Here is a 27333-nt window from a genome sequence, read left to right as displayed (position 1 = left end):
TCCGGGCTAGTTCAGCCTGCATCCCACATCCATCCATCCTCCTGTGGAACACGTAGGTTCCTCCTTCCTCCCAGATGAATTTCCAGGATGAATCCTGGGGAGCTGAAGCGTGGCCCATACAGGTGACACCAACTCCAGCGATCCCTCGCTGCTCCAGAAGAACTCACCGGAGCGCCTCCCGCTCGCAGCCGACAGCGAGGGGATGCCGCGGCCGTGACCCGCGGGCCGCTCGGCGCGGCGGGCGGGGCCGGGCAGGTGCTGCGCGCCCGCGGACCGGGCGGGCGGGGCGCGGAGCCGTCCCCGCCCCGCGGCGCTGCCGCCGCCGCCGCCGCGGCCGCCGGGGCGCCCCGCGCAGCCCCGCCGCGCTATAAGTGCGGGCGCGGGGCGCGGCGGCCGCCGAAGATGCGCTGGCAGCCGGGGCTGCGCGGCGCCCGACCGCGGCCGCCCCGCGCCGGGGAGCGGGAGCAGCAGCAGCAGCAGAAGAAGAAGGAGGAAGAAGAGGAAGGGGGAGAGGGCGGTGGCGCGGGGCGGCCGCGGCCATGAGCTGCTCGGACGTGGCCATGCAGCAGCCCGGCGCGGCGGCGTGCGGGGCGCCCCGCTATCTGGCCGCGCCCGCGCAGGTGAGCCGCGGGGAGGGCAGCGCTGTGCGGTGCGGAGGGCTGGGGGGTGCGAGGGTTTTTTGGGGAGGCCCTCCCTCAGCGGGTGCATGGCGCATCGCTGGCTGCCCTGGGCGGAGACCTCCGCTCCGGCCAGCCAGCGATGCGCTCCGCAGCCCCCGGCCTGATTTGGAGATGCGGGGAGCTGCCGAGGGTGCCCCGGAGCAGCGGAGCCTGGTAAGAGCTTTCCTAACCAGAAAAAAGCATTTTCCCCCCAAATTCTTGCATCTGGCGGGTAGATGTTGGCTCGCTCAGCTGGCGTGAGGCGGGAGGGAAAAGTTATTTCCTTACTCCTCTCCCGCTTCTGTCCGCCTTCCTTGCTGGGTGTCCCCGCTCGCCCCGATTGCGGGCGCGGAGCAGCGCCTTAGCCCGGTCCGCGGGCGCGCACAGCGGCGGAACCCGCGCTGCTCCCCGCGGACGGGGCGCGCCGCACCGCCGCTCATCCCCTGGAAGATCGTCTGCGGCGAGTTTCCACCAGCTGAATTTGGTGATCAGATGTTGTATTTTTTCTTTTTTTTTTTTTTTTTTTTTTTTAAAGTGAATCAGGAAATTCTTATCGGGCTGACAGCATTTTTAGACTATGCAGTGCGTGGGTGAAGTGGGACTAATATTGACTTGGCCCTAATGTAGTCATCTGAGAATACATTTTTTGGTTGTTGCTGCATTCCATAAGGTTTTATCATTATTATCCATGAAGATTGTTTTCTCCGTACATGGGAAGTGACCCCTAGTATCAACTTGCCTGGGAGACACGAGTATGGGCTAAAACATTAAAATTCCGATCGTCTGTTGCTGGTTTTTTTCTTTTTTGTTGGGAGACAGAGCCCGTTTGCAAAAATGATACCCCAGTGAACTTGTCCAGGTTGCTCATGTTCACTCTAAACACGAGCTCTGGAAAACTTGTGAGTTCTGCCTCTTGCAGAGTGTCTTTGCTATTATTTCTTCTCTAATCTTGGTCAGAGCTTGCAAAGCTTCCATCTATGCAGTAATTTTGCTTACAAAGTTTGTATTTGGGTATCCGGAGGTTCAGTTCACAGCCTGTGTGCTTTGGAGGGAAAATGAATAAATAAAAACTAGTAGCCTGATTCTCTGACTGAGAGACCTAGAAGTAGAAAACAGCAATTGAAACTCTGCTGAACTTCCTGACATTTTACTCTGGAAGTGGTTGTCTGTATTTCTCTTCCAGATCTGTAGAACACTTAGTATGGGGAAATCTATTAAATGACCGTGTCACGTTCAAGTGCTAGTGCTTTTTATTTTTCAGCATACGTATGAAATTTCTTCCTCCAAAAGCAGGGCCATTTATAATACTGGGGCACCCTAATGAATACTGAAGTTTCTTGAGATTTTATTTTAAACAAACTTTATGCTGTTTAAGTAGAGGTAGGTAAGAAAGGCAAGAAATGTAGATAGCTCTGATAAGCCAGTACAGGTCCTGAGTTGGCCACATATCACATTTCCACCTAAAAGCTTTCAAAACATGGCTATCCTACGTGTTCCTGACAGTTTAATTTAATGAATCCTGGTTGCACTGGCTTTCCTGACACACTTGGAACTAAAGGGTCTTCACAAGCTACTAGGATGCCAGACTGAAAAGCCAAGCTGCTGTTGCTGAAGAAAGTGTTGCACCCTCTACTTCTAACAGCTGCTGACTTTGGAGTGGTGTGTGTATTTTCTCTGAATCCAATGTTTTCTAAATTTAAAAAAAAAAGTAAACATAGAATGAGACCCTCAAGCATCAAGATTTATTGTTTGGGTAATGAATGACATTTTGCAAGTCTCTGTTCCTTCAGAATTGTCCTGCCAGAGATGCTTTATCAACTGGTAGAGAACGTAACAAAAAAAGATGAAGAATCTGTTGCCAGGTTTTTGGTTCTTACACATGTGTTCAACATGTAAAACGCTCCTGCACTCTTTGTGAGGATGATGACCGTTGTAAAGAATGTTCCTCTTTGCTGGAATTAAAACTGGTTTAAAAATAACAGTGAGGGAAGATGAATTAGTGGGATACCTTAAAAATAAGTCTCTGCATTGGAGATGATAAAACGGAGCTCACCCTTAAAATATCTGAGGACTCCAGCAAGGCATTTTTCAGTGGTATTGTACTACTCTGGTGTCTTTCAGTTTGTTTTCTGAGAGAGAAGGCTCTTCCATGCTCTGGTGCTGTTTTCCTTTTCTTCTCAGGGCAAGGAGATGTAGGTGTGTCACTCTAACTAAAGCCTGTGCATCTCCACTACAGGTATTTGTAGTAGAACCATCTCAAATGTGTAATTGGTTATGCCTTGGACATCAGTTTTGTGAGCTTTAAAGAGCAAAGCAGCTCTTCAGGTGTGGAGCTCAAGTGTCTGGGCTCTGGGATCTCTCTGGAGAGCCAAACCCATCGTGTTTCTTTGGGTCAGGGGAAATGCCTGCAACAAGACAAAGTGGGTTCAAATGCTTGTCTCCTTTTTTATTTTTTATTTTTAATGGGAAGTCTCAGACTGCTTTTAAATGGTGGACTAGTGTGCACCTGGGTTGTGCAGAAGTGTTGTAGCTTTAGGGGGTGATCCATTGTGCCTTTTTAAAGTTTCCCCACGCTAAAGTTATTCCCGCATTTCTGTGTCTGTATTTTTTCCACCCTTAAAATCAGCATGGAATTGATTTTTGCCTTGCACAGAAAGGCAGAATTTCTGGAAATGTAGCTTTCACCCACCCTTATCCAGGAAAGGACTTACTGGCAAATTAATTTAGATGGGATTTTTTTTTCTTTTTTAAAGCTCTTAGTGGACTGAAGCCTGAATTCCTCTTGAATGTTAATGGGAGCGGAGGCTTAGCACCTTAGATCTTTGAGATTGCTCAAGTCCAGGGTGCTTGCTGGAGGGAAGTAAGCGAAACACGGATATACACATGCTCATATGGTGCCAGAATGAACTGATGAAGATGGGGTGTGGCCCTGATTTTACAGATAAAGAGTCGGGATTTCCGTGCTCCTTTGCCAAAAGCCGGAGCGAGCGTGTGCCGGTGTTAGGATACGAACGTGTTTCTGTGTCTGGTGGGGAGCTGTGCAGGCGTCAGGGTAAACCCTGCAGAGTGGCACAATTAAAATGCTCTTTGCTGTCCACTTTGCTGAGGGGCTGTGCAGCTGGAATAGTGAGCTTTGGCTTTCCTGTGGGTTGGGTGAGGGATGGGTGTAACGGGATTCGGAGAGGTTTCGGGAACACGTAATTGGAGCAGAATCCCACTGTGTTCCCGGCACACAGGGATGGCTTGTCCTGTCACGACAGGCTGGGCACAGCAGGCTGCAGGGCTGAGGCTCAGGTAGGACTCACCCAGGCTCACTAACACACCACCTTTGGAAGGGGAGCTTACAGTAAATGGTAGTTTTGGAATTTCTCCATGGTATGTAGAGGCAAGCCAACAGCTAAGCCAAAGCTGTCCTTGCTGAATCAAGTCTTGCATAAGGAGTTGTGATATGCTCAAGTCAGACTTTCTGCTGGCAGTGCTGAAGACAGACTTTGTCCAGATAAGGCCTTGTCTTTATTAGCAATTTAGGTCACTAACTGGGCTCTTCCTTCCAAACTGACAGAGTTGCAGACAAGGACAGGTCACATTTGATGCTGTGTCAGCTGGCTGTGGCTAAACCCCAATTCACATACTGTAACTTGTTTTTTCAGTGAAATTCTTGGCACCATGTGTCCCCAGTTTTTGAGGATGGGCTTGTTATATACTGCTTATGCTGTGTGGCAGTCTGCAGTGTCTAATGGCAGGTAACAGCAGAGCACGGCTTCACATCCAATTTTTGCAGTTCAGATTCTTTCTCAGGGCTATTCCTTTGCTGTTTGCTCTACTAACTTCTCTGGAAGCTGTATAACCTATATAACTCATCTACTCTCACATTCACAGGGTGTCAAACCTGGGTTAGGTCCTGCCCTGTGTGTGAGGTTTTCTTGGTTGGTTTTGTTTGGTTTAATCTCATGAGACATCACTGATTTGAAAAGTTTGGCTCACTTTACTCTGTCATTCTGACTGGGACCAAATTCTACTTGATCTTCCTCTAGCTACATAAAATTAGATCTTTAAACGTTTAGGATACATCTCTGTTTACATACACAGCAAAAGGTGCATAAATTCATTCTTTTTTCACTGCTTCCTTCCATCAGCAGAGCCAAGCAAGACCTCCTGGCTCTACCTCTACAAATCCAGTGGCTCAGCTGAAAAGAAGCTCTCACCTTGCTCATTTGTGTGGGTGGAAATTATTGTTTCATGTTTTTAGGGCAGTGCCATAAACACATCTTTCAGGCCCAGCATTCAGTGCCCTGATTGCTTGGAATTGTCTCCTTCCTTGAATACTTTCTGTGTTATCAATAGGAGCCTGCTCGGCAGACAGCTCCACAAACGGAGGGCTGTCTGAGGATTTGCCTCAAGTTTGTTGCTGGAATTCCTTCTCAGAAGCTGATGTCAAATGACAGCCTTTTTCTCAGGGTAGGGTCATATAGTGTTTCCTCAGCGTAGTTATTCTTTATTTTTGGTTGCTGTTCTTTTTCTCATAATGGAAAATCTGTAACAGGTGGCCACAGGCACACCAGACTTTCATGCTTGGGAGCATAAAGGACCATATGCTGTATGGTGGCATGTATGGAGATAATAAATTGTAGGAAAAGGCAACCAGTTTATGTGAAAAGTAAGAGCTGCCCTGAATTTTCGATTCAAACTTGGCTGAAGTAAAACCTTCTCTGCTCTCAAAGTATGGTTGTTTTTATTTTGTTGTTATTTTGCTGGCTACTAACTGGTTTCTGCTGGAAGTGAATTTTTTTGGATTTGCAAAGAGGAATGTTCTGACATTTTTACCAGACACTCTGAGTGAGACCCGGGACCCTTGAAGTCACTTGGACTTTTGCCACAGGCTTTAATGTGGCCAACATTTCGCTGCATGAGAACAGTTTTGCTTGGTTCTGGGTGTAGGGTATGTCAGAAAATAACAGGAATCTTCAAGGCAAGGATTTTGTGTGAGATTTTGTACTAAATGTTTTCTTATTTTCTAATTTTTTTCTTGTTTTCTTGCTCAGGAAGACAGGATAATAGAAAATATGTTTAGAATATTCTAATAATCCTTTTTAATATTCCCATATCAGCAGTGATATGGTGTTGGCCTTCAGTTTCCTTTTGTTGTACGATTTGAAGTGCAGGGTATAAATTTTCTTTGGAATTGCCTATTTGTGAATATATGAAATAAAAATAATATAATGTTGGTTGAAGCTGAATTCAGCCTGGGCTGTACAGCTCAGTTTACCAAGAGATTGTGCTGTTTCATCCTCCATGAACTAGGGTCTGTTATCTAAGGGATATAGACACTGAATTTCCCTGTTTTCTCCTTAAATTATATATTCTGAATTTAAATTCTGTATCCTGTGTCTTGGCCAAGAGAAGATTTTGGGTGTTTGCTTTGTTTTTCAGAGGCTGTTTAATATCAGTCTCTAGTGTAAGGAAGGGAGAGGTGTATTTCATGAATATATTGAAGTACTGGACATTGACAAGAGATAACACTGTGTTTGGTCAGAAATACTTTGTAAAGACCTTACAGATGCGGTTGACTGCTTAAATATATGCTAGAACTGTTCAAATGAAAAAGTACAAGTTAAACTGGGCTAGCTGAGGTTAGTGACCATAAACCTACCCTGGTGTTTGTGGGTTTTTTTGTTTTTGTTCTCTCACACCCCATGATTGTGGGACAAATTCGTCTTGCATAGTTTTCCACTCACACAACTGCAGTCAAAAATACTGTGAGAAGGTTATTCTTAAGGTCAGAACAAAAATTAGGGAATTTATGTGCAAACAGAGTATTTTAGGTGAGTTGGGGGGAAAAACCCTCACATTGTCAAAGGATGTTTACAGTGGAAAGAATGTATATACATTGCAAACAAGGAAAACTTGCTGAATAACTTTCTCTCCCTGTAGTGTCTTACTTAAAGAGTTTTGCAATTACAGGCTGATAATTTCTTCCTGAAATGCCAATTAATTAGATCTGTGTCTGTTCACGGGCTTGCCGTTTTGAAAAATCTTTTTATTTAGAACCCTCATCCTTTGCTGCAAACCACACCTTTGCACTGTACATAATCCACACACACAAGGCCTTGTTCTTGTCCATCAGTCCTACTATCTTTTTTTTGTTGGATTAGAATTTTTTTTTTTTTACATTAAAAAAAAAGGTCAGATTTGGTGGTTTTGAAAGGAGCAAGTGCTCAGAGCATCTTGTAATGACTGTCCGTGGACTGGAGGGGAGGGAAGAGAGTTGAAATGGAAAACGAATTAGATTCTTAAGCTGTGGAAGGGGGAACATTCCTGCGCAGAGAAGCCACTCTGGAGATAAGTTTTAATTTCCTGAGCTCCAGTCCCTGTATAGGAACATTGGAAGACTTCCTTCCTGATCACCGAGTCAAGCCAGGGGCTGTGTTAGCGGTGTGTGTCTGTCTGTAATTGCGTGCTTGTGTCTGCATCTGCACAACTGCAGCATCAGTGCCGGCACCTGTAGGGGTGGCAGTCAGCTCTGAATGTCTGCTGCCTCTCTTCAAGGTCTGGCATGCTGGGATTTCTCTAGAGCATCTCTTTCAAGCTTTGTCTCTGCTTAGAAAAAAACACCCAGGAGAAACCAAAAATGAGGAAAGCACCCTCCCGAGCCACTTGTCCTGCATTTTTAAGAGGATCTGAGTTGTGGTGCAGCTTCAGGAATGGCCAAGTCGCCGAGGTGGATGCATTGCAGAGTTCCAGTGCACGTGTCTCCTGTATGTGCAGTGTTGCTAGAACTGTTTCTGTCTTACTGAGGTCTCAGGGGTCAGTGATTACTCAGACAAAACCATGAAGCTCAGTTTGGGTGATATCCTAGTAAGCATTTGGGTAACAAATATTTGGAGAACTTTCCTGAGACGTTTGTTTGTTTACAGAAGGCACAAAGCATTTCCAAAAAAAGTGTAGTTTACCCCAAATTCTGCATTTGCAAAAATATGTTTACACCCTCAGACTGTTTCATTTCATCAGTTCTAGTTTTACTAGAGACTGCTTTATTTTGCTGTACATCTATTTTTGTTTATTTTGTTTACTTTTATAAGTGAATCCCAGCAGTTCACCCAAAAGTTTGAGTAATATTGGGCTAAACTGAGCCACAGTATAACTTTGCTTTGTGAAGCACTGATTTACTGGAAATCCAGGCCATTGCCTGGCTATCCCCAACTGAAATAAAATTGTATGTGTCTCACACTGCAGTTTGTACAACAGCATCTGAATTAATGGTATCACTGAGCTGCATCACATTTATCAGTTAACCCACTGGAATGTCAGATACGTTGCTTAAGTTGCCGTGAGCTTTAAGTATAATAGGTTTTAATTCCACTTGTCAATAGCTCTTTCTTACAGTTATTTTTTAAAATAACTGTTCATAATTAAGACTTTGCCCCAGAGCATTTATTTTGTACTGCAGTGAGAGAATTTCTGTCAGAGTATATGATTTTAGAAAGCACCGAATTTAAATGTAGTGATGGTACACAAGGTCAGAAAATTACTTTCGATTATTTCTAAATTGTACAAGCATATTTATTGTAAAAATGGAACTTTATAGAGTGTGTAGTTGTTTGACTTTTTCTATACAACTATTTCAGAAAAAGGGTAAAAAAGCCATAAACTTAAAGAGATTCTGATGGCGCTAGAGTGTTGCCAAGCAAGCCATTAAAGATAAGTCAAACTGTAATTCTATAGGAATGCTATGAAATACTTCTGCATATGGACTGTAGTTGTTTTTGGGTTCCTGAAAGTGCTTGTGTGTAAAGTCAGCTGTGGAAATGGCTGGCTAGCTAAAAGCTATGATTCCTGCAGCTTGACTGTTGTGGGGAGAGATTTTTTTCCCTGTGAAAACAGTTGTAAAGTGGAACATCTGAAAAATATGTTCCATGCAAAATGGATCTTCACACACATTTATTTTGACATTTAGGTTTGATTTGAGGGAGAGAGAGAGAGAATATTCTGAAATAGCCATTCACAGATGGCTTGTGAGGGTTTTAGTTTTTTATATGCTTCTCTGTGTTTTTGGTTTGGGGTGGATTTTTCTGCATGTGTTTGCGGACTTGTCAATCCCCTTCTTCCCCCAGATCACATGTTTAATTTTTTATGACTTGAATTTTTTTTCCCTTTTCCCAAAAGCTGGTGTTAAAAAAAAAAAGAAAAAAGGAAAAGAAACCCTTTCCACCCCAACCTCAAAACAACAACAAACCACCCCAAACCAACCAAGAAGCCAAGCTCTCAAACCCCTGACCAGCCCCCAGTCACCACCCCAAGCTATAACTTCCTGTGATAAAAATTCTGTCATCAGTGAGTGAAAATATATGCATTTTGTGGATTTTGGTAATACAGTAGAAAATTTTTCAGGAAGCAGGAAACTCTCCCACCTTTACAGCTTCAGCAGTAAGTGTGGGGAATCCAGAGGGCCCTGTATGCTCAGCTGGAGGAGTGTGCCCAGAGAAATCTGGTGCTTGCCCAGCTGGATGTGTGAAATGCACATGCTGTGTATCTGGCCACCCTTCCACAGGGCTGGGCTTGACCTCTGTAGCCTTTATTGATGGAATATCCTCCCCAGGTGGGAATCAGGAGGGAATTGTTAGAGCCTGTCTGCTTTCTTTTGAGTGAAAGCTGGTGCTGATAAATTGTTGTTGGGAAACATGTCTGAGAAGCAGGTCCATCTGTGTGAGAGAGGAATAGACTCTTAAGTGGGTGCTGGTATTCTCTTCTTTGTGAAATGCCAGTGTGTAGTATCCAGGTAGTCCAAATTTAATTACAAAATGAATAATCTGTGTATTCAGTTATTTTTTGTTAAGGAAACTATATGTTGAGCTTCTGCTGAATGCCATCACTGATGCATCTCTTGTTTGTTTTGTTTCTAATCCCAGAAGAAGTTAGCTGTGTACAACAAGATGCAGGAGTCTCTGGAAGTGAGCCTTCCCAGCAAGCAAGAGGAGGATGAGAAAGACCAGCCTGCCGAGATGGAGTACCTGAACTCTCGCTGTGTCCTGTTCACTTACTTCCAGGGAGACATTGGTTCTGTGGTGGATGAACACTTCTCGAGAGCTTTGAGCCAAGCCAGTAGCTTCAATTCAGAGACTGCCCTTTCCAAGAGCAAGGCAGGGCTGAATCCTCTGTGGAGAGGTAAGAGGGGCAGGAATTTGCTCTCTGTGGCGTGGCTTACTTGGGCTGCATTGCAGTAACACACAATGCATTGCAGCTGAAATTCTGCTTCTCTGTGGAAGTGGAAATATCCCCCTCAAATCTCCAAGAGCTGAGGAGCTTCTTGGGTTGAGTGATCTGAGGTGTTAAAGTGGGAGAGAGGAGCCAAAGGCATGAAAGAAGCAGGCATCTCCAGCTCCTGCCATATCCTGTCTCTGCCAGGGGCTGGGAGGGAGAGGGCTTCACAAACGTCTGCTGCGAGGTTGGAGGCTTGTTTTTTTTAGCTCCAAGTGTGAAACTTGGCCTGTGAGGCAAGAGCAAAGCTGTTTGGGGTGCTGGCCTTGGATGTGAAGGAAACCTATGCAGCCTTCTCAAGTGGCTTTGCCAGGTGATCAGGATTTGTCCACGGCTGCTTTCCAGGCAGGGAGGAGCCAGCGCGGGATGGAATGGGCTGGGGGGCAAGCCCTGGTTCCCGTGGCTGCAGCCACGTGGTGTTTTCCACTGCAGCTTGCTTGTGGGAGAGGTACAGATGATGTTATGGCTTGCTGGGTGTAAAATGGCCATGACATTACTCTGCCTCCAAGCAGGGAGCAGAAATGTGGCAGGTTCTGCGAGGTATTTACTCGCTGTCCTAACACAGTGATTAACAACGCTGTCCTCCTGTTATGCACATAAATACTTACATACTTTATATGTATTGGTGTGACAGTGAGCAGATCTTGCCAGAGACACTACAGACAAGACTTCCAAATTGGAAAAGCGTGGCAATAAGATGCTGTTTCCATTTTGTTGGATGTGGCAGTCTGGGTGTTTTTTAAGATCCCCATAGCTGCATTGTTTCTGATCACATCCTTACGTGGACTGGCAGAGGGGTGCAGACTAAGCAGATGAGTTAGGGTGAGCAATGGCCTTACACTGGGTTGATGAGAGAGGTACTGGTAGGATCTGAGCAGGAGCAGTGGTGTTCCTAATCAGTGATGTGGAGGTGAGACTGCGCTGATGATAGTCACAGATACTGAAGAGAGATGGGATATTTGGAAACAACTGTGAAGAGAAAAATAGCACAGAAGAGCTTGCTTTCCAGAAGGATGATGACAAATCCGAGGAAGTTTAAGCAAAGGTCAGCACAAGTGGCTGGGGAGCTGGAGGAATTTATGGCTTGAGCTGGGACCATTAACGTTAATGGGAAATTTTCCATTGACTCGACTGAGAGCAGGATTGAACCTATGCTTACTAAAAAGGAGACTGGAGCGTTTATAAATGGCCCAGACAGGCTATAAATGTTTTAGCAGCAGGATCAAGGCAATCCCCAGAGACCCCATGCCCACAGCAAGCCCTCTTGAGCAAGCCTGGGGATGTTCTGTGGGTGCGGTCGCGTGTCTTCCCTTTGGCCTCAGACATATACCCTGTTGTTTTTCCCTGTCCCCCCTCTGTGGTTTCACAGCCATCCCCAGAGGGGTCTGAGTGGCCTGGTGTGAGGGTTCTCCAGCCATGCTGTCCCCTGACCCCGTGTGCCCCATGCCCTCAGTGGGGAATGGAGGTCAGCATGTCCTGAACATCTTCTGGGAATAGAGTAAGGAGATATCATCCCTGCACCTGCTGGAGGGGCATGGAGATCCCTGGGGAGGCTGCTGGGAGATGACAGCATTTGCTGCTCCAGAGAAGAGAAGCTGACAGGAGCTTTTATCAGGCCCAAATGGGTTTCTGAAATGTTCCTGCTTGAAAGCAAGGTGGAAGGAGCAACACTGTCAGTTTGGACTTCTGGTTTATGCATAGTATCAGAGATGCTCAGTTACAGCACATGAGTGTGAGCTTGTGTCCCATTACCTAAAGAAGTTAAATTATTATTAGCTTGAGGTTCTTCCATAAATAACCTTCATGGGTAGTCAGAATTGCTGTCAATTTCTTACTCAGAGATAAACTAGAAAGTATTTTATTTTGCAATAGCTGTTTTGGGAGATGCAGGTTTCAGTGGAAAGTGTGTGAGCACAAACTGGCTCCCCAGCTTGCTGCATTTTCTCCTTTATCTGAAAGGAGGAATTAGCAATGTTTTTGAGGTTTTTTTCATCTTTTTTTGTTTTCTTTTTTTTTAAGGCATTCTGATAAAAATGCAAACTCTGATTTTTATCCAGGTGATATTGCAGGGGGTTTTTTGCTTGTTTTGAGGAGGGATTTTGCTTACATATAAGAACAGAACCTGTTGTTCTGAAATGAGCAATTTTTTATCATTTGCGTGTTGATCAGGTTGGGCTAAAATTATTTTGAAAACTGATTTTTTTATAAAACACAGTTCTGTATGACAGGCTCAAGTAATGTGAATATTGAATTTTAGGTGTAGCTGCCTGAATTCTTTTGCTGGTGCTAATGATGCCTTGACACTAATGTTACTTTAATGGTATTTTTATCAACATGTTTTTCCTTGCTGAAAGTGTTGGGTTGTTTTTCTGTCTTATTTTTCTTTCCTCTTGCCTTAAGTGAGAGCTGATGTTGTGCTACAGAAAGCTCCATATGTTGTCTCCTTTCCAGTGTGTGCACTTCTGGTGTGTTTTCAGTGTGTGTTGTGAACATTTGGGTTGACCACTGTGAATATTTGTATAAGCCACAGCTTCGTGGTCCCTGGGATGTTGCCTTGTCCCTGCCTCCCTGTACTTAGGGTAGGAAGTTGTGGTGACTGTAGTATCTTTCTTGGCAGTTTTTGTTAAACGCCTCCTGAAAGGCCATGGAAGATTTTTGAGTTTTTATTTTTTTCTTTTTCAAGTGTAGTGGAGAAACATGGCTGTTTCTCCATGTGCCATAGAGGCCAGGTATCCCTGAGCACTCGGGGTGGGTGAAATTTTCCTGCATGTTTATGTGACATGGGCTGAGCCTTTGTGTCCAGTGGCAGAACTGACCTTTCCCAGTGAGAATGGCCACACTCAGTGGTGCCAGTGGGGACTGGCCCCTGACAGTGTCAGGCAGCAGCGATGGCTTTGTGAAACCTGCACAGGTTTGGAAAATGGAGATGACCAAACATGTTTGCTATGGCCTGGACCTCCTGCATGACTGGTAAAGCCAAGCTGTTATGCAATCTGGGATGAATTCACGTTGGCAGATTCTGTGGTTTAAAGTGCTCTCTCCTGTTACTAAAGCTGTCCTGCAGATACTTTGTGGTTTTCTGTGCTTTTTTGAAGTGCAGAGCTTTGGATTTAGGGCTTTTCCATGCAGATAACAGCCAGATAGTTTTCAAAAACTCGATTACAGAGGTTAATTTTCCAGAATACTGGCAGAGCATTGTCAGGCTATGCTCTTCTGTTAAGTAGTGTGGAAAACAACAGACTGGACATGAAGTTTGCTTTTTTTTTTTTTGTATCAGCCCTGCTGCCAGCAGCACAAGCCATACATACTCTCCATCTCAGTGTAATCCCTTTTTACAAGGAATGGTTTACAAACAAGGAACAATACCAATTTTGGAGGAGTGCTGAGGCTTCTGTAATATGCTTGAAGCTCTCTGTAGTCTTCAAGCATGAATTGCAATAAAAATACATGGCTAAAAGCAGCCGAACCTTTTGAAGAAACCCATGGAGTGCAGCTTGCCAGATAAGTTTGCAGCCTCTGAAGCATTTTGGCACAAAGCATCCACAATGTTTGTCCATGGTATGTTTGCAAAGTTTGTTTCCAATATCGGAAGTTAATCAGACTCAAAAAACTGCCTAAATCAAAGCCAACTGATGTGTGGAAAAATTTCTATGATTTTAATGGATTTTAAAACAGAGACACGAGTGTCTTAGTGATGCAGTCAGAAAACACTTTCAAGTTTTTACTTCCAAAATATTTTTGTATAAGCAAAGTTCAGAGGCAGGAGTGTTTGAAGAATCTGTTCATTCTCAATGGTGTCTTCACCCAAGTCTCATTCCAGCTGCTTATTAAACAAAGCAAAACAAAAGGTGATTTAAAAAAAAAAAAACTCTTACAAAAGTTATGAGGAACAGAGGATTCCTCGCCTCATCAAATGCTAAACTTCCCTGGCTTTATTTCTCCATAGGCCATTTTTATGACTGTTCTTTCATCGGAGGTGAAGTTCTGTATTTTTATGTTTCCATCTTTGACCAAAAAAAAAGTCCTATTGGAGCTGAGAAATATTGCATGAAGCAGTACTTTCTAGCATGAGCTGGCAAGAGGATTGTGAGAATGGAGAAGCCAAGACTTTGCTGCACATCAAAAACACTAACTGCTCCTTCAAAAGAGGAATTTTTAGAATGTGATTTCATAATGTAGAGGTATTGGAATCCATTTAAATATAAGCTGAGCCCTAGCTGTAAGAAGCAGCAAGTCTTTTAGTTCTGACAAAAACCTTTTTGACCTACATAGATGGTTCTGCTTGTAGGATCCTATTGGGTACAGGGCATCATGATATATTCTATGAAGGAATAACATAAGCTGTTAGATATGACCTTTATCCCATCAAAGCATGCAATTAGTTTGAGAAAATCAGGTATTCTTTTAGCCAAATGTTTCCTGTTCTGCTGTGTGAGCTGGTTCTCTTTCCTCTGAAGCATTTGCAGCCACAGCAGCTGCCTTTCCAAATGATGTGCTCTAGTCTGCGCAAGAGTTAGCATCTGCTCACAATTTCTGTACCAAGATCCTGAGAGGGCTCTGACTCTGCAGCCTGAAGAAGAAAAATCTTCTTGAGGCGGGAATCTTATGTATGTGAAAACCTGATGGGAGGGAATGAAGATGGGGGGAGCCAGGCTCCCTTCAGCAATTCTTTCTGACAGAACAGGAGGCAATAGGCCGAGATTAGAAAACAGGAAATTCCATCTGAATACAAGAAAACTTTTTGTTTTGTTGGATTTTTTAGGTTGGTTGTTGCTTTTGGGGATTATTTTTTTTTTAAAGGCTGCAGAGTCTGGAGCTCATTCAAAATCTGACTGGATGTGGTCCTGGACAGCTGCTCCAGGTGACCCCCACTTGAACAGGGGAATTGGACTAGGCAATCTTTGTCACAATAGGACACGAAACACCACGAGCGCACACACCGCTGCTCTGAAGGTGGAAAAAAGGGAAGTTTATTTTCTGACTCCAACATTCAGAGTTTTCCAAAAGTGACAGTAGATTGGAGGGAGAAAGTGCCACCTCTCCAGTGGCACTGGACAAACCAACAGTCCATCAAATTTCCTCCGTAAAAGAATGCAAAACAATAAATGATTTACAGAAAGCGCGTGAGAAAGTTCGTTACAAGAATGTAAACATCGGAAGGCTTAGAAAAACTTAACAAATCAGAGCAACAAATCTTCCTACCTCAAATGTCCAGTGATTCTGTATTTACTGAGTTCAGCCTTGCAAACTTCAGAGAGCAGCAAATCATTGTGGGGTTTTTATTCTGGGATGTGTTGTTCAGCTTCAGTCACACTTCCCTTCTTTCCTCCCCACCAGAAAGCTCCACGATTTCAAGCCAAAGGAGCGGATTCCCCACCTCCTTCTGGACCAGCTCTTACCAGCCTCCTCCTCCTCCTCCCCCCTGCTTGAGCGGCGTGCACCCCGATTTCCCCGTGACTGCACCAGGCACCTTCCCAGCAGCAGCAGCAGATCCCAGCAGCTGGCCGGGACACGGCCTGCACCAGACTGCCCCGGCTCCTCCGCCGGCCGCCTCCGAGGCCTGGCCCTACCCCTTAGCGTCTCAGGTGAGCCCCTCGTACGCACACATGCACGACGTGTACGTGCACCGCCACCACCCTCACCATGCCCACGTGCACCACCACCACCACCATCCTCACCATCATCCCCAGCACCGGGAGCCGCGCTACGGCTCGCTGCTGGTGCCCTCGGTGCGCGCCGCCGCCAGGGCCGACGGGGCCAAGGCCGAGCCCGCCGCTGCCGCCGCCGGCGCTACCTCAGCCTGGGCCGGAGCCTTCCACGGAACCGTGGACATCGTGCCCAGCTTTGGGTTTGATACAGGTAAGATGGCTTGGTGTTTTTGGGTTTTTTGTGGTTTTTAAAATTTTTTTTAAATTTTGTTTGTAATTTTTATGTTGTTGTTGCTGTTGTTGTCGTCTGTGACTTGTTTGAGCAGACATGAACTCCCCGCAGCTGAAGCAGGGCTGGCTCCTGACAAGGAGACATTCTCATTGAATAAAGAGCCTCTAAACATGTTTTTATAGGGATGCTCTAGCTGAGGGATATCCCAGTTTTTCCAACCTGCAGAAACAGGTACAAGTGCATGTGAAATGGAGCAGAAAGCACTAAACAAAAACGTGTCCAAATGATTCCCACAAATGTGGGAATCCCTCCTGTAATTGCTGTCAGGGCAGCTCTCCCTGCCTTCTGCTGAGAAACCTTGGTCCCATTCAAGCCAGATGAGTTGTGACACCATCTTCAATTTTTGTTTGTTCCTTTTTATTTAAATATTGTTGGGAAATCCTTCCGTGAGGAAGTTCTCAGCTAGTTCATATGTGCCTTCTGCTGAGAGACCTTTATCTGCCTTGGTCCCATTCAAGCCAGATGGGTTGTGACACAATCTGCACTTTTTGCTTGTTCCTTTTTATTTAAATATTGTGGGGAAATGTTAATTATGCTTCCATGAGGAAGTTCTCAGCTTGTTCAGCTAGTTCATATGTGCATCCACCAGTATTTAGCTCCAATGAACTAATACCTTGCAGTACATGAGGACTGCATCTTGAGGTGGAGCAGCTCAGCATTCCTTCCTGTGTAGTATCCTGGTGTCACATGGAGAACAGAGGTGCTGATTGAGCTGAGCTTGCCATCAATCTAAACATCTTTCTATAGGGTGTAGGCAGAGGTGTGTGAATGAAATTCATTTCACTGCAGGGTCTGCAGTCTGAAGGGCAGAGCATGAGCTCCATCTGTGTCTGTGAGCTTTGAGTGGCAGTCTCTCGCCTCAGTACCAGAAGCAGTCTGGCAGCCCTCAGGGTTTGAAGTTTCTGGCCATCAGGTGACTGACAGTTCCAGTGCATCTGTCCTGGAGCTCATGGGCCCCACTGAGGGCTCCTTTTTCCATTTGATATTTATCTCACCAGCAGCAATCCTTGCAGATCAGTATTTCTTAAAGACAGTATGTTATCTGATTAAGGACACACTAGGTTTGTATCTTTGTTCCCTTTTCCTTAAAGTATCTATTTGTCTCCATTTTTGATAGCTCTCGCTGACTGATTCAATGTCTGAGAACCATTTCTTTGCCTTGATTTAGTGCCAAGAATGGATGGGGGAAAAAAGGCTGTTTGTTGAAGATGAAATACTATGAACCTAATTCAAATCTGTCTCTTCCCTTTAAAGCAATTGGGAACCAGTAATCTCCTCTAAATACTATGCCACTTGCTGTCTTGATGCCAATAAAACTAAGAAAAAGCTTATCAGTATTCTTAACAGTGGACAGTTTATATATATAAATAACATTGCTAGCTAAAGCAGCAAAACAAGAATAATTCTATTTTATGCTTTTGGGTACAGAATGCTAAACTAACCAGACTGGGATCTTGGGATTTTTCCCTTGTGACAAACGCCATAAGGGGAGTGAGCTGCCCTCTCTGAAGCATGAGCAGAGTGTCACTGTCACTGGGGTAAGGGACAAGCCCTCCTGGACCCAGCCCCACCTGCAGAGCCCTGGTATTTGGCTTATCCTTTTGGGGGTGGAACAGAGAACTGTGTAAGGAACTGTTAGTCAGGAGAAGCCTCTGCCTGGCTTACGTGCAAGTCCAGCCTAGACTGTGAGTTGTTTTTCTCTTTAAGACCAAGTACCTCAAAAAGGACTGGGTCCTAGCACTGCCTTAGAGAGCAAACACAGCTTTGGCTGCCTGCTCCTTGTGAAAATCCCTTTGGAAGGGTAAAGCTGGGTGCAAATTTAGTCAGGATCCTGATTTGGCAGTGCCTTGCATGTCACTTGGTTCCTCCCACTGTGGGAGACAGTGGGAAGGATCTGAGCTGTTCACTTCTGACCCATGCTTGGTTGTGTGGGTTTTAGTCTCTGAGTTCCTGTGGGGAAAGAGGGGAAATGTGTGACTGGTTTGAAAAAACCAGAGAATCTCAGCAGACCATTGTCTCACTAATTTGACACTATTCAAAAGGGTCACAACACTAAAACACAACAGCAAAACCCTGTCAGGCAGCCCCAGTTTTGGAAACAAGGGTGCAAGCATTGGAACACAGCAGGTAGTGGAAACTTGTGACATTACAATTATTTGCTCTCTTGCCCTGCACACTCATCTCTCCCATGCTTTCCAAGCGGAGGCTTGCTGGGAAGGGCAGGAAGGCTGAGCTCCCTTTTCAGCCCTGCCTTTAGCTTGTGCAGTTGAGACAAGTGCTTTGGTTACAGCACTCATGGCATGGAGAGAAGAGGGAGCTTAATTGCCTCAGGGTTTTGTGTGCACATCCAGCAGAGTCATCCCAGAGAAAGTATGGGGAGAGGAGGGTTTGCTCAAGTACCACATGGAGTCACATCCAGCACTTGCTTCATCTGCACTTGAGGGAAAGCAGATTATACTGGATACATCTCCACATCACACAGCATTTTGTTACATTTAACCTCAATGTCAAAGAGCAATCTTAAGAGAGAGGCTACAAACTCAAGAGCCTGGAAGAGTGAACTGGCTTTTAGTGACATAAAGTGCTTTCTCCAGAGTAGGGTAAGGACATAGTGGCAAGAATATGTCAGTTCTGAAAGTGTTTGTTCATATATCCCTGGAGAAAATAGCCTATGGAGCTTTCAATATATCAGATTCCATAAGTTTCAGGTGATTTATGTTAAAAAAGTTCATTTAGTCTATACCTGGACATTGCCTTTTGGAGTCCTTCACTTACAAACTGATTCTCCCTCTTTTTATCATGGGCCACATTTCTTGTGCTGCTGTCACATGGATTGTAGGAACATCTGCAAAATTCCTCACGCTGAATTATGTGGAATGATGGTATTGGGATCAGGGCAGGCTGGCTGTAATCTTACCCTCTTCCAGCTACATTGTTGCATCTCTGCCCTGCCAAGCCAAATAATCCATCTCAAGAATAGATGATGCCAAATCCCTCCAGAAGTTAAGAGGAGGTTCCCACTGCATGCACGGTGTAGTTTGGGAATTTATGGCTCAGAACACATTGTGTGGGACATCAGCACAGAGCTGACAAACTATTGATCTGTCTGGCACATCTGTTTGAACTTACATGGTCCTGTTTTAGGGGATGAAGGAGGATTTAGCTACCTGATTGCCATTAAATGTGGCTTAATCCTCACCTTGAAGGCTGCAAATTAACCCTTTTGGAAGCTTCTGTATCAGTCCAAGTGCAATTAAAGAAAGTGCTGGTCTGCATCAAGAGCTGTTAATAAAACCTGCTAGGTTTGTGTCTGCTGGTGTGTAGTGTCTCTCCAAAGTGCACAAGCTACAGTGCTCAATAAAAGAGTACATTTCATGTCAAGCATTGATATAAACACGCTGGAATAAGCAGAGATTGCTTGGATTTAAGCCTGAGCTCCTTGCCCTGCTGGTGTCATGCAAAGCAAGATTGGGCTGTCCCCAGCTCTGCCTGTGGCTCAGGGCTGCAGCTGTAACCCAGTGTCACTACTAAAGCTTCCTGCTTGTGCTTAAGCCACCTCCAGCACTTCAGATCAGGGGCTGGGGAGGGGAATTCCTGTCTCTCAGTGCTGCTGGTGCTTGTAGCCATCAGTGCTTCCCTCAGGAGCAGGGTGGGAGGTGTCCTGCATCCCAGACCCTTCAGGTGAGCAGTGGGGTTTGGCTGTGCTGCAGGCAGCCCACGGGGAGGAGAGCAGAGCATCTTGCCTTGCCACTGCAGAGCCTAGGAGGATATCCTGTCCTGCTGTGGGACAGATGAGCTGGAGGAGCCTTCCTGCATCCCCAGCACACTAAAAGCAAAGCGGGACTTTGGCATGAGTGATGGCTGTAAATCTGTTAAACTTGAGGTGTGCATTCTTCATCGTATAAAGTTATGCACACTGCGGTGAATAACTTGAAATTTAGGTGAATTAATCAGCGTCCTTTAGTCCTGGTTTACTGTGGAAAATTCCCTTTTGGAAATGCCTGTGTGTCAGTGTGCTGACATACACTGAATTACATACATTGAATACATTGAATTTGGAGTTTGAGGGGCCAATCCAGTCCCTTCTATACATTTGTCTCTGTTCACACACATCCCACGAGTTTGTCACAACTCACTAAATTTGCTTAGATGTTCCCACAGAACCTGCATAATATTTGTGTGGCAGTTAGCTCTAAAGTAGGTGGCCCAGGGAAGGGGAATTTTGCTGGAGTGGCAGTGCTGGGTCAAGCAGTGCAAGTGAGGATTTCCTTGCTGAAAGGAAAGCACTGCAGCTGGAAGCTCTGGGTGAGCAGCCAGCCTTGGATTCTGTGCTAGGACTGCAGATGGCCTTGCCTTGAAGGAGATGGGAATATAATGAGGAGAAGGCATAGAAAGTGTTCCACATTCAGTTCTGTAAATAGGACAACTTTGGTTTTTTGGATTGTTTTCTCTTGCTGTTTAGAGTCTGTAGCTATACCTTAAACCTCCTTGTTACAGCTAATTGTGCCTTGAAAAGACACCTGCCAAGGGAGGTGTCTGTTCAGCTAGTTATTCCCTTTCTACCACTTGCTGCTGTCAGATGGAAGATCTCTTAAACACATGTGTGTGTGTGTGTGTCATTTTTTTAAGCTGCTGGGAGCCATATAACCTGTTTCTCTTCTTAGAGGCTTCCATGGCCTCTGGTGTCCTTTAGTGGTCCACTGGTGAACTTAAACAACTTCTTTATGCTCTGAAAGTTTTCTGCTGTCTAACTTTTTTTTGGTTTTCCTTTTTTTTTGGGGGGGGTCATCTTTGTTTAAAAAATTGTAAACAGCAAGGGAAAAACAGCCCAAAATTGTCATCACTAGCTTTGAGGGAGCTTTGAAGGGAGCAGCAGTTCATTATGGCTGTGTATGATGCTGCCAGGGAAACAAATAGCTCTTAAGCAACAAGGAGACATCTTCATTGAATAAAGAGCCTCTGAACATGTTTTTTTAGGCATGCTCTAGCTGAGGGATATCCTAGTTTTCCCAGTCTGAAGAAAGAGGTACAAGTGCACGTGAAATGGGGCAAAAAGCACTAAACAAGGTTTGGGCACAACTGTGGGCTCTACTTTCCCTTTTTCTTCACTGCTGAGCACACGAGTGTTTGTACCCTGCTTGGGAATCCTCACAAGGATAGAGCCATATGCTCTCATCTTTTATGTGAGTGCTAATTGCTTTGCAGCTCAGCTCTGAAACGTTGATCATCATTAAATATTTAACTGCTTATAATCTTAAAGCAAGGAGGTAATTGTCAGATCTGAACCCTCCATGCCTGCCTGTAAGTTTTCTGAAAACTTATGGGTCTTCCTTCATATTCACAGTGTGACTGGATTTGGAAATGAGATCCATGCCTAGCACATGGTTAAACATCACATGAACACGGAGCTCTGGTGGTTACAACATCACAGAGGTCTGGAGTTGCACCTATTTACATTAGTGGTGAAATTAACCCAAAATTCTTAGCAAGGCAGGTGCCCTGGTACATTGCATAGCAGGAATGATGACTTTTAGTGGGAAATGTACCTTCTTTTCATGAAACGTGGTTTACTTGCTTCAAAACATCAAAGGACAGGTTTTAAATTGTTGAGACTAGGAGTGCCTTTCTACCTCTGAAAATATGTGCCTGCATCTCTGTCCTTTACATTCCCTATAAATGAGCAAGAATGTATCTTCTTTGAGACATTTAATCTGCACCTGCCCTTCTATTGTCTGCATTTGAGGTTTATGCCCTCTTAGGTGTGAACAGAGAGATTGGATCCCTCTGGAGCAGAGAAATCCCAGATTATAAGGCAGGTTCCAAGTCTATAATGCTAGAGCCACAGCATAGCACCGCATTTATTAGATAGTCCTCACTTTTTTACAAAGGAAAATGTTAGAGGAACTCATAACAAATGCAAGCTGAAAACCATTAATTTTTCCCATGTGGAAGCACTAGCCATTCTTGGCTGGAAATCTTGCACTCTGTAGGTGAAATTATTTGGGATTTTTTGCCTGCTGCAGGAACATTTTCCCCTCTCTCCTCTGCGAGGTGAAATGCCACAGAAACTGTGAAATACTGAAGTGTCCCAGGCATTTTCTAGAGGAGGTGGTGTCTGTGGCTGGACCCTGCCTGGAAATACTGCTCTGCTGCCTACTGGATAATTGATGCAGACCTTTACGGGGGGTTTTTTCACTCCATGCCATGTTCCACATGAGCTCAAGCCAAGGAAGCGCATGCAGGAATTTTATCACCACTTCTGAAATGCTTAAGCCAGAATCAAACTTCAATATGGTTTAATTTTACCCCTCATAAACCAAAAGGTTTGGAGCAGTAACACTGTTGCTAACAAGTCCTTTAAACTGATAAATTAATTGTCATTTGGTGGGTTTTTTTTCTTTTTTAAAATATTTTTTAATTCAAAACTTGTTTTTCTTTACTTCAGTTGTTTGGGGAGGGGTAAGAAGAAACCATCTGATTTATTAATTTACTATTTATTGATATTAATTATTTTCCTTTTCTTTTTCTGAAATGTAGGTCTACAGCATCAGGACAAGAGCAAGGAAACTGCTTGGTTCTGAGGTGCAGAGAAATTAAGACCAGCTAGAGTTGGAGTCAGCAGAGCTGGGTGGGTGATACAGCAGTGGCTGACTCCTTCTGCGTGGAGCAAAGGACACACATGAAGATGAAGAGCCAACTATTCTGGTTTTGCTATTGAGCCTTTTATTTGTAAGGCCATTTATGGGTCCCACAGTGTTGGAAAAAAACCAGAAACCTAACTTTTCTTTCTTTCCTCATCTGAGCCTGCTGCAGCTGGGCAACCTAACTCCTTTCTGCTCCTTTAACAGTGTTTCATTTTGTTCAGCTTGATATTTTTATGAACAGTCTCAATAGTCAGGAAAAAGACTCTCCCTTGACTACAGTGCGCCTTCTTTCAGGAATACAGTATTTTGTAGCTCTTTGTGCATCTATTTTTGTAGAAATACAGAAAGTTTGGGTAAGGATTGACGGGCTATTTTAGGATGACATATTTTTTTAAAAAAAAATTGTAAAATTGTTAAGTTCTGTTTAAAGAACTTGCTCTCAGAGAAGCACTGGCAAAAATGTATAAAATGCTATTTTTAGATGTCTGTGATGTGTTTGTGCATTTTGGGTTTTTTTGTTTGTTACCTCAAATGTCTATCTTTCTTTTCTTTTTAAAGAGCTAAACTCCTTTGTTTCCACATTACTGAATTCTGATGTTTTTGTCCTTTTGTTCTAGCTTAAGCAAGTATAATTCGCACCTGAAGTTTCAGCCAAATATTTTTTTCCTGGTGTTAGATTGTAGTAAAAGTGGTTTTGTTTTTCTTGCTTCTAAAGGTGGCTTTGTGCTGTGCTGACTGTCAGAAGCTTGCAAACACCTTTAGCATAGAGCAAAGTTTGAGGTTACAGCAACTGCATTTCCCACCCATCCATTCTTTCAAAATGGACCAAATACTCTTAAATCAGACACGAATATGGGCCTCATCTATGATCCACTGAAGCTGTTGAACACAGTTCTCTGTGGGTTATGGTGCTCATAGATACCAGTAAAATCTTAGAGGCAGGACTTTCAGCTAAGCCACTTCAAGGTGGTCACTTACAACATCAATATTCAGGGAAAATGAACAAAAAAATATAAATCCAGATTTATAAAAATGTGTGGCTTGTGGAAACAAAAGGTTGTCACAACCAGGAGAACACAAGGAGAGCTCCTCTTGCCCTCAGGCTGTGTTTGCCTGGGCTGGGCTGTGCCGTGGGGCTCACAGGACCCAGCTGCAGCGCTGCATTTCATAACTGCCAGGCCTGCATGCACTGGGGCCATGTGGAGCCACAGCCCCTCTGCTTGGGAACCCCCCTGGCCTGGGCCTTGGCTCTGACTTGGTAATAAAGGCTTTGGTTGGAGCCAAGGTGGGCACCATGAATCCTGGGTGAGGGCGGTGAGGGTGCCGTGGGTCCCTGCAGGGTCGGTCCCCGTGCCCAGCCCTTGGGGACTCTAGCGTGGGCTTAGGTGGGACTGAGGGGAGCCCAGGGTCAGCACCTGGGTTGTTGGGTCCTGGATATTGCCTGGAGATGTTCCCCTTCTGCTCTGTGCACCCAGGGTCCCTCTGTAGTATTTCCTAAGGCTCTTACAAAGCATTATGTTTCTGTCACCGCTGTTCTCAGACATCCCTGTTTGAGAGACACGCCGGCCAAGTGGAAAAACCAAGATGCAAACACATGGCTGAGATAAGAGTTTAATTTTAAGGCACTGAGCATTGTAAATGTAGTTTTGTCAGGTGGAAACCACATGGATCTGTGTGTGAAAGGGGAGGGGGGTGTTGGGAAGTGCCTGCCACTCCGAGGTTCCCTGCACTGCTGCTTCCCTCCAGGCTGTTTGAACTTGATCCTACGAGGTGTTGAGCATTCTCCCTTGTCAGGGGAGAGGGCTTGACATGCTGGCACTGGAGGCATTAGGATTATATCACAATTTGGCAAGACCCTTATGTCTCTACCTTGCTGATTTGAAGTTTGAGACAGTGTATAAATGCTGAATGGACTATGCTTAAATATTGCTTTAAAGTAATAAGGTTGTAGTCTCTGTGTTGGGATGATGAATTAAATGTGGTGGGGTTTTTTTCCTCATCTTTGTAGTCCATCAGTATTTCTTTCTCTCAATAAATTTCACTCTCATGACAGTTCTCTATATTATTGCTGCTCTGGTGGAGCTAGCTCCTCAATTTGCCAATAAATTCATAATGCAGTGGGAAGACTGTATGGGAGGGAATGGAGTACCAGCTGCCACAGTTCACTTTCTTATCAGGACAGTACAGTTCAGGAAATATCTCAAGAAAAAGAGTTCTGACTTAGGAATGTTGACAGTATTAGAAATACTGGGAGGAAAAAAAAAGATTGTAAGCTTTTTTTTTTACTTTTCTTTTTTTTTTTTTTCTTCCCCCCCCCCTCCTTGGACTTGGCAAAAGTGGAAATTAAAGAGCTGGTGTGTCCTCTTTAAACTTCAGGGATGGAGAGTTTGGGTGGCAGGGGAAGCAAAAGAAAAGACAGCATTTCTTTTTGAGGTGTGTTTGGCTTCCTGAAATAGTTTAAAGCCTAACCAGAGCAGTCTGCTCACTGCTTTCCCCTTCACAATCTCATACTATGGGAGACCTCCTCTGGTTCCCTATAGATGTCAAAGCAAAATAGGACAGGAACAAAACAGGCCCACAGTTTGCATGGGAATTTCTTTCTGGATTGTATCTCTGAGTTGTTGGTTAGTGGAGATGAAGAAGTGGGGAAGCTGTTGCCTCTTCCCCTCCAGGACTACTGTTCTGCACAGAGTTTCTGCTGCTGAACCTGGGACTGAGCTGGTGGAACTTCTGCAAACTCTGGGTGAAAAGTGCCACTAAAAACCTGCTGTTGTCTGTAGCCATTCATGCACCAGTCTGTCAACTTCAAAAGTGAAAGAATTTTCTTCTTTTCCCCCTCAGTCACTGATTGTCCCCTGAGCTAACAAGCGAGAAAGGAAAAACCAAAGTGTGTAGCAGTAGGCCTGCTTCTACAATTCAAGGGATGGAAAAGGAAAGAAAAAACCAAACCCACCCTTCCCTGTGACAAACTTTTGAGTTAAATTCAGCAGATTTCCTTCTCCCTCTCTCTCCCATACACGCACACTCACACACACGCACAGAAGTGCTTATGAGAAGCAGATGCTGCCATGGTTTTGCTCTTGGAAGAGGAGAGGAGCACTCGCCTGCAGTGGTGGGGAATCGATGGCAGCCAGAAGGAGCAGAAAGGTTGAGCCTGCTCGTGTTTCTGCAGATAGGAAAAATAAAAAAGGCCCTTGAAATCAGGTCACAGATAAGTTGTGTGTCTTAATGCATTACTAAAGGAGTTGTTTCATTCTTTTTATGTGTGGTGTGTTCTGATGCTGTCCCAAGAAAGTGGATGATTCATTTTGAGAGGGCTTATAAAACATGTTGTACTCTGTCACTGTTTCTGGGAGAACATAGGGAAATTGTTGTTTTATTTCAAGAAACTCAAAATACTGACCTCCTTAAAATTGTCCAGGGTTTTATTTTATTCCTGATAATGTTGAGAAATCTGACATCAACTTTTGTCTTCATTTGAAGACTGGAAGGGTTGAAGTTCTCCACCAGTTTTTCAGAGGCAGATGCCAGTTTTTTCCAGTGGTCCATTTCCATCCCAGCAAGAAGATGGAATAGTGCAGCCACTGACTGCCCAGGAGATTGGATTTCTGGAATTTCTGGAGAGCTGAATAAGCTGCGCTTGGCAATAGTAGAATGGAGTCTGTTCTGATTCCTTCTCTCACCAGACACACAAGTTCAGGGGGTCCTCAGTGAATAACAGTTCTCTCTCAATCATCCCCACCTGCATCAAAACACTTTGGAGAACAGATCTCTCATCACAGCATTCACAGAGGGGTGGGAATGTCACATTTCCTCCAACCTGCCCTTAGGATTGCCTTGCCCCACCCAGCCTTTCTGCTTCCAGGCTGTTACATGTCTTGCTGTCCTTCTCCCAAAATTCTTCATGTGTACGGATATATTTTTCTACAAATATATTTATTCACATTCACATGTAGCTATACTTGGTTTCCTTTGTTCCACTCTCGTGCCTCAAATGTGTGTCCTTTGGAAATGAAGTGAATGACTTCATCAAATCTCATCTGAGATGGAAAATGTAGGCATTTTATTGCATTCTCTGTTAACTCAGGAGTGAATTTTTTCCCTACTTGTTAAAAAACCCAAACACAACAAAAACACATTAAAAAAGCCCTTTCAAATCACCTGATTTGTATCTATAAAGATGATCATGAAATCAGCAGTTCTGTAGAGAGGTGCAATATATTGAGTTTCAGCAGGCAAGCCTTTGTCTGAATATGATTATTTTAATTAATTTCAGGTACAAGCTTTTGCTCCATATCAATGGACCAGCAACATATATATTTCCTTATAAACAATTTAGAAATACATATATTTTTCAAGTGGAATTCTTGGTTTTAGTATGTCAGCCTCTGAGCTTCTAGAGTATTTGGATGATAAATATTGTTTGTGTGTGGGTTTTTAAAAAAAAGTTGATGCATGTTGTTTGGAACTAAAATCTCATGTAAAGTGGGAAAGTATTTAAAAATAAATACTGCTTTTACATAATGAGCCCTATGGGCAGAATCTGAGAGTTGTGGTGCAGGAAGATGCCCCTTTAAAAAGTGAGGTTCTCTTGCCTGAGCAAGTTCAAAATCCAGGAGAGGTGGGAGTGCTCTTGGAAAGGTTGAGCTGGTGGAGCTGGGAGCAGAGAAGATCCTCTCCAGAACTGTAGGTACGTGGCTGGGCAGTCACTGCTCAATACACTAAATTTAGGCTGTGTTAGCAGGTTTATACTTAGGGGGCGGAATGGCTGCCAAGGGGAACTGTAGATGTCCCTGGAAAGCCATGTTTTAGCCCCTTTAGCTGCCCTTGGTCTG

General features: G+C 44.4%; 1 protein-coding gene across 2 annotated transcripts; it reads left to right on the top strand.

Annotated features, from left to right (window-relative positions):
- Positions 1-327: 327 nt before the first annotated feature.
- VGLL3 (vestigial like family member 3) lies at positions 328-27025 on the top strand. Of its 2 annotated transcripts, none has more exons than XM_077174542.1 (4): positions 328-620; positions 9569-9821; positions 15252-15773; positions 22392-27025. In XM_077174542.1, the coding sequence occupies exons 1-4, from the start codon at positions 540-542 to the stop codon at positions 22433-22435; spliced, it is 900 nt and encodes a 299-aa protein (XP_077030657.1). In that variant the 5' UTR covers positions 328-539; the 3' UTR covers positions 22436-27025. The 2 variants fall into 2 exon arrangements, with proteins under 2 accessions (XP_077030657.1, XP_054484187.2); XM_054628212.2 differs by having other exon boundaries at positions 329-620; positions 9566-9821.
- The last annotated feature ends 308 nt before the right edge of the window (positions 27026-27333 follow it).

Source organism: Agelaius phoeniceus, chromosome 2 (assembly GCF_051311805.1).
Source record: "Agelaius phoeniceus isolate bAgePho1 chromosome 2, bAgePho1.hap1, whole genome shotgun sequence".
Classification (NCBI taxonomy): domain Eukaryota; kingdom Metazoa; phylum Chordata; class Aves; order Passeriformes; family Icteridae; genus Agelaius; species Agelaius phoeniceus.
The sequence above is the reverse complement of the archived record's forward strand: the minus strand, read 5'-3'. Positions and strand labels throughout refer to the sequence as shown.

Excerpts from the sequence above, each read along its gene's own strand:
- VGLL3 (XM_054628212.2), top strand. The coding sequence starts at position 540 with ATGAGCTGCTCGGACGTGGCCATGCAGCAGCCCGGCGCGGCGGCGTGC. Across the intron at positions 621-9,565 it reads ATCTGGCCGCGCCCGCGCAG|AAGAAGTTAGCTGTGTACAA; the intron begins GTGAGCCGCGGG and ends TTCTAATCCCAG. Across the intron at positions 15,774-22,391 it reads CAGCTTTGGGTTTGATACAG|GTCTACAGCATCAGGACAAG; the intron begins GTAAGATGGCTT and ends TCTGAAATGTAG.